The 7054-nt window shown below is 34.1% G+C and overlaps 1 protein-coding gene across 1 annotated transcript; it reads left to right on the top strand.

Annotated features, from left to right (window-relative positions):
• The first annotated feature begins 5598 nt into the window (after positions 1 to 5598).
• LOC107137676 (olfactory receptor 4F21-like) lies at positions 5599 to 6534 on the top strand. Its single transcript, XM_015480137.1, has one exon. It carries the CDS (start codon positions 5599 to 5601, stop codon positions 6532 to 6534), a length of 936 nt encoding a protein of 311 aa, XP_015335623.1.
• Positions 6535 to 7054: the final 520 nt, after the last annotated feature.

The following is a 7054-nucleotide window of genomic DNA, read 5'->3' as shown; positions in this document are numbered from 1 at the left end:
TGTGTTTGAGAGATAATGATGACCCTAAAAAGAAGCCAATCTGTCTGTGTTTTTCATGCCTTGGAGCTGCTGAGGTGAACTCTCTGCTGGCACAGGTAGGGGGGCTGTCTATCCTTTAATTTTTCAGCATCAGGTTGCATTATTATCCTCCACATCCCTTTTTTGTTGCCCATCATCTATTTTTCTTCTGTCTCCCTTTTTCTTTATTAGCTCACTTCATTGAACGATTCCTACTCAAGTTGTTTTGTCTCCTCTTGTCTTTCTTCATAGTTGAAATTATGTAATGAGATGAACTCAAAATATTCTTCAAAACTATAATAATGTTGAGTGGTACGTGAAATACTTGATTCTTCCATCCCTTCTCTCTCTGAAGACTGGGATCATAAAAATTAAAAGCAATATCTATAGATTGGCTATCACCCACCTCCTTACGGATACACATGAAAATTCATGCTAGTTTTATTTTTGCCACAGCCATTCAATCACTTTTCCCGCTCTGAAAAACTCTACACCTCTTTTCTAAACAGTATCAAAATTACCATGATGAATAATAGTCATTTAGGACTTCCTATGTGCCAAAGTATTGCATGACGTTTAACATAGAAATTCCTCCATACAACTTTTCATTCTCCCTGCATTAACTTTAATACTCCTTGCTTTTAAATTAAAAAACAATAAATAATATATCTAAAAATGGAGCAAATCAAGTAATGGAGAAATAAATAGGAATAAAATTATTTAAATCTCACAACCTGTTTAAATTTTTAGTAACTACTGAATACTTACTAATACAAAATATTATCTGGTCCCCCAAAATAAAAGGGTATATACTCTACAACTGGTTCCTGATATCTTTTACTGATATCATTCTATTCCCATTAAGATGAACTTAATAATCATTTGTAAAGCCTATATTGAAGTAATTTACTTACCTAATTGATCCCTTATACTTGAATATTTTTTTTTCCATTTAGTATTAGAGGAATACTCACAAAAAGTTCCAAAGGAACTTTCTGTATATTTTTTTCTGTTTGTTTATTTCCTTAAATTTTATTCCATGACAGAGGACAGTTCAGTCACAGCTAAGAGTGATGGCTATTACCACGTCACCCTCTCAATGAGCCCACACTTCACCTTGCCCTCAGGTGGACTGAGCAGCTCTGCCTCCCCAGTCCTCGGCAGCCACAGATGTGCTTGTCTGTTCAGGAAACAATTTAAAATAGAGTCCTGCTCTCAAATAGGGAATGAATTTAGAAATGTCTTCTTAACCTCAAATTCAAAAAACTATTCACACACCTTTTTTTAAATTTTTCAAAATTATATTTTACCTTAAAGCCTTCTACAAATCCAGATCTTATTTTTCCATAAGACATACAGTAACACACTTATAATTCTATGTGTCCAATCTTGATATTCATGTTTATTTGTTGAATACTATAACTTTTTAAATAAGCCCTCATTTTCCTACATAATCATAATGCTTTCTTTGTCATATACTAAATTCCCTAATACATTTCTAATTCTAGAGGATTTTTATTCTATATTCTGTTCAATTTAGTCAAATTATAATTTCTTAATATTTTAGATTTATAATATATTGTGATTCACTTTATAGAAATCATTAAGTTCCTCCTCTAACTCTCTTTATGTTTCCTTTTCATTATTTCCCTGATTTCAACGTGGACTTTGGTTCACTTTGCATTGTCCCATTAGATATCCACTGAGCTGTCGCTCAACACTGCACTTAATCCTAGGATTAGTTTGGTGAGAACTGGTATTTTTATTAACTTTGAATCTTCTTGTTTTTATTAACATGGTTTGAATTTCCATCTTATTAGGATTTCAAGTGTATCAGAAAAAAAGTGTAAGTATATATAATTTATTTCAACACAATGCATACATTTCATGTTTTCTTTAAAACATTCTATTATATTTTAACAGGTTGTTACTGAGTTAATACTCATTTAAATAATCATTAAATTTAATATTTCCCAGTTAATTGTCTTATGATGTTTAAGCAGACAGTTATGTGATTTGACAAGTAATGATTACAGTTTCACTATCTTCTTTTCAATGGAATTACTTAATTTATAACATATTATTGAACCATAATGCTATCAGGCTTCCTTCCTTGTGTTTTAATTTTAATATTTCATCTAAAATCAGAAGCTTACAGGTTAAAAATCCCCAAAATATCCTGAATAAAATATTTTAAGCACTTCCTATTTTACTAAGATTTTTAATCAGAAATCAATTTTGAAGTTTACCCATCAACTGCATGGTATATAAGTTTCCTAACATCATTATGGAAATACCCTCTGAAATCAAACTAGGCTTTCTACACTCAGAGTTTTGTGTGGTATCATGTAGAATTTTCCCTTGCTAGAACCATCAAAGGTTTTAAGTTACAAAATGACAAGACCATTGTTGATCTTTACATGGTTATTCTTGGAAGCAGAGTATAGAAGATTCTGGACTTGGGAGAAAAAAGAAAATAAAGATATCATATAATAAATACTCTTTTAGATATCAGGATGAGAAAATATGAAAAATTAAAGCATATTAAAATGGTAATTAAAATTTAGAGAAAAAATTTATTTAAGAACTATTTGAGAATAAAAAAGTGTGCAATCAGACATGAAAAGTGAAGAAGTGACAACAGTGGCACACAAGTGCCTAGGCTGGCTTTCTGGAAGAATGGTAATGACATTTATTAAAGCATTGGAGTAAGTCAGGTTTCACTAGAGTTGATATGAGTAGATTGGAGTTGGATATGCAGTAGATGAGACCAGGAGTTCAATTTTAGTCAGCTAAGTTGAAGGTGGAGGTAAAGCTCTCATTTGTGTATGCCACATACAGTTCTGGACACATGACTTTGGAGTTCAAGGATAAAGCTAAACTTAGATGTCAATTTGTAAGTCAGATCCTAGGCCGACATGGTGAAGATTTGGGCCTATTTTTTTTCTCTGTTAGGTGCAGGGTCTCTTTTCTAGTGCCTAAGTCTTTGATCCACTGTGAGTTGAGTTTTGTGCAGGGTAAGAGATAGGGATTTAGTTTCATTTTGTTACATGTGAATTTCCAATTTTCCCAGCACCATTTGTTGAATAGGCTATCTTTTCTCCAGTGAAACTAAGTGAAATAAGCCAATCCCTAAAAACCTGTTTTCTCTGATATGCAAATGCTAACTCACAATAAGGAGAGGAGGGATTAAGGAAGAATGGAGTTAGTATAGGTAGAGGGGAATGAAGGGAAGGGAGGAGGTATAGGGGTAGGAAAGATAGTAGAATGAATCAGACATTATTACCCTATGTACATATATGACTACATGACCAGGGGGAGTCTACATCATCATGTACAACTAGAAAAATGAGAGATTATACTCCATTTTTTGTATATACATCATAGTGCATTCTACTGTCATGTATAACTAATTAAAACAAATCTTAAAAAAGAAATCAATATGTAGATACTAACTTAAATAAATAAGTCAGCATTGAATTTTAAAAGAGACAGTTGGGTCAGAACTCTGAGTCATGTCAATTATTAAAGATGAGCAGAGAACAAATAATCAGTGTCTTATTAAAATATATAGACAAGAAGTTGGAAATATAGAAAATAATTAGGAAAGAGCTGTCATAGAAATACTAGAATTGCATTCAGCTGCAATTTACAGAAAATTCATAGTGTAACAAAAAAAATTGGAGATTTTTTTACATTACAAAAAATCTGGAGGGACCATTGTTGGTTCCAGACAAGTGGTACAATATGGCTTTGGGTCCTAGGCCTCTTCTAACTCCTTGCTATTGATTTAGTTTATGTATTTTAGAATTTTGTGGTTCCTTCACATTTAAACATCACATTAAGTACATGGAAAAAAACCTTCTCTACATGAAGGTGTATCCTTTCATTTAAGAAGAGAAGTTCTCTAGAGAAGACATTGGTTTAAATCTCATTGAACAGTACTGAGTCACAGGCACCTTCTTGAACAAACTTAAGGCTGAAATGAATAGAATTAATACAATAAATTTAGAAAAATAATGCATCTTGATCTGGAGTAGAGGTATTTTGCCTAAAATTTATAGATTTCAACTTACTACCTGAAAAAAAATGGAATTTCTGTTAGTAAGAAGTAGAAGGAAAATGACTTTATAGAAGTCAAGAAGCCAAAGATAGGAAAAGTCACAGCAATAAGGCCATGATAAAAGTATCAAATCCTGCAGGAATTTCAAGAAAAATAAGATTGAAAAATCATATTACATAGAATACTAAGGATTATAATTTCTCTCTCTAAAAAAAATCTATAGAAACAAAGTGTTACAGTTGAATGAAGGAAAAGTAAAGATAACTTTCCCAATGAAAGTAAAAGAGAAAAGGAAGACTTGGAAGGGGACATAGAATTATTAAAAGACTCATTTTTAGAAGTAGTCCACTACATTAATAGTTTAAGGAAAGTAAAAGTCAAATGAAGTTTAACTGAATGATGTTTGGGAAATATGCATAATATATACTTGAGGGTGCTGGCCATAAAAGGCAGAGTTCTGTGGTTAGGAATGAGATTTCTATCTACTGAGGTCTGGATTCAAATCATGGTTGACACTTCATCCTCTGAAACTAAGTTTCTTCATTTATTAAATAAAATAGTAGAGGGAATTTTGTGTATTAAGTCTGATAATGTGCCAAGTCTATTGCCTTGCCTGAAAACCATTCAATAAATGCTATCTATTAAAATTAGTACTCCTTGCTGGCACGGTATTGCATGCCTGTAATCCCAGTGCCTCAGGAGGCTGAGACAGAAGAATCATGAGTTCAAAGCCAACCTCAGGAAAAGGCAAGGCACTAAGCAACTCAGTAAGACCCTGTCTCTAAATAAAATACAAAAAATGTGGCTCAGTAGGAAAATCCCCTGAGTTCAATCCCTAGTACCAAAAAAACAAAAGGCATTTCTTAATTATCACGTTTTACATTCTAATTGGCATTCCATCTTTGTAGGCAACAAAGTATTGAATATGTAAGTCCTTGTATTCATTATGATGAGTCATGAGTTAAATATTATGAATCTCAATCTATGCCTCAGGCCCCCATGGTAAGTTATTCAAATAAAAACAAGACTCACACAAAAGCAAAACAGGGTGAAATGTATTAAACAGGGTTGGCCTGAAAACATTGGAGAGTAAAGTAAGAAATTCAGCTAAGGATAATTTGTGAGTTGTTACAAACCATTAACCTGAAAATATTGTCACCTGAGATTATGAGAACACTTAGAAAGTGAAGGCGGTTGCGGAGCAATGTGTAGAAATCCTTGAAAGGAAAAACAAAAACAGACAAAAAGTCTGCTCATAGGATAAAAAGGAGAATAACCCATTTGCCCCATTTGCATTCATCTGATATACATCATGCTCTTTCTCTTTTTATGTGGTCTATCATAATTTTTCTATTTCCTTCTGTTGTTATCAAGTTCAGTGCTTTCTAACTCTCATGTTTGTAACCCATAGAAATAAATTAGTAGGACTAATGATGAGTACACATTTTATCACTGATTCTGACTGTTCCCTAGTTTTTATCCACAGATGTTTAAAACCAGCTCTTCTGCCCAAGTCAATGGACGGACTAAATGGCTCTATGGTTTCCAAGCTTGTGCTGCTGGGACTCTCAGGTTCTTGGGAAACTAAAGCTATTCTCACAGTGATGTTCTCCTTGCTCTACTTAGGGATCATCCTGGGAAATCTCTTCATTGTCTTCTTGGTGATTGCTGATTCTCACTTACATTCTCCTATGTACTTCCTGCTGGCCAACCTGTCCCTCATTGATGTGGGACTTTCCTCCACCACAGTTCCTAAAATGATCTTAGATCTTTTGAATGAATACAAAGCAATTTCTTTCCAAAGCTGTATGGCACAGATATGCTTCATCCACATTATAGGAGGAGTGGAGATGGTGCTGCTCATAGCCATGGCATTTGACAGATATGCAGCCATCTGTAAGCCTCTTCACTACTTGAACATTATGAGCCCTAAAAGATGTATTTTATTTGTAGTCATTGGCTGGGTAACAGGAGTGATCCACGCTATGTCTCAGTTTTCTTTTGTTATGAACTTGTCTTTTTGTGGTCCTAATACAATAGACAGCTTTTACTGTGACTTCCCCAGGGTCATACAGCTCGCATGCTCAGATGCAGACAAGTTTGAGTTTGTCGTTGCTGCCAACAGTGGATTCATGAGCCTGATCACCTTCTTCCTGCTCCTCCTTTCCTATGCCTTCATTTTGGTCACTGTCTGGAAACGTTCCTCTGGGGACTTGTCCAAGGCTCTTGTCACGTTATCAGCTCACATCACTGTGGTGGTTCTTTTTTTCACTCCATGTATGTTTCTCTACGTGTGGCCTTTCCCCACATCATCAGTTGACAAGTACCTGTTCATTGCTGACTTTGCTCTCACCCCTGTCTTGAATCCTATAATCTATACATTAAGGAACAAAGATATTCAGATAGCCATAAAAAGATTAAGCAAGCAGAAAAATTATGTCAGATTCTGCTGACCTGAACTGTTTTGTAATTCTACACCTATACATTGGTCTGCCTCTTGGACATCTTTATTTAAGCATATGACGTTCAACCCACTGTCCAGGCCAGACTACGCATGGCACCTACTACCTCATTGAACAAATTTCTATTACTTCTACAAAGCACTTATTGTTTTTAGTACTGTGGGAAATATGGATCTATCAAGATATGTGTTATTCTAAAAGATAGCAGCATTATTCATAAATAATACTTTATGTTTCCTATCAAAATCACTTTGACATAAGAAAGAATATCTTTTGTTTCCCATAAACTTTGCAAATAAAATGCACACTTTTCTGGTTGATGTCAGGAGTCATCAAATCAAAGTGTTATTTATGTAAGATTAGTGAATCTACTTAGCTACTTAAATCAGGTTCCCTCCCAAGCAGACCTAAGACATAACTTGATAGGATTTTTAAAGCACCTGTAAGAAAATGGGGAAGTAATCATAGAGTGAAGGATTCTTATGTTGATAAATTCATCTAGGATGCATGC

Source organism: Marmota marmota, unplaced genomic scaffold (assembly GCF_001458135.2).
Source record: "Marmota marmota marmota unplaced genomic scaffold, marMar, whole genome shotgun sequence".
Taxonomy (NCBI): domain Eukaryota; kingdom Metazoa; phylum Chordata; class Mammalia; order Rodentia; family Sciuridae; genus Marmota; species Marmota marmota.
Note: the sequence above shows the minus strand (reverse complement) of the source record. Positions and strands in the feature narration are given on the sequence as shown.

Bases quoted from the DNA above. Each gene is read 5' to 3' on its own strand.
- LOC107137676 (XM_015480137.1), top strand. From the start codon at position 5,599: ATGGACGGACTAAATGGCTCTATGGTTTCCAAGCTTGTGCTGCTGGGA.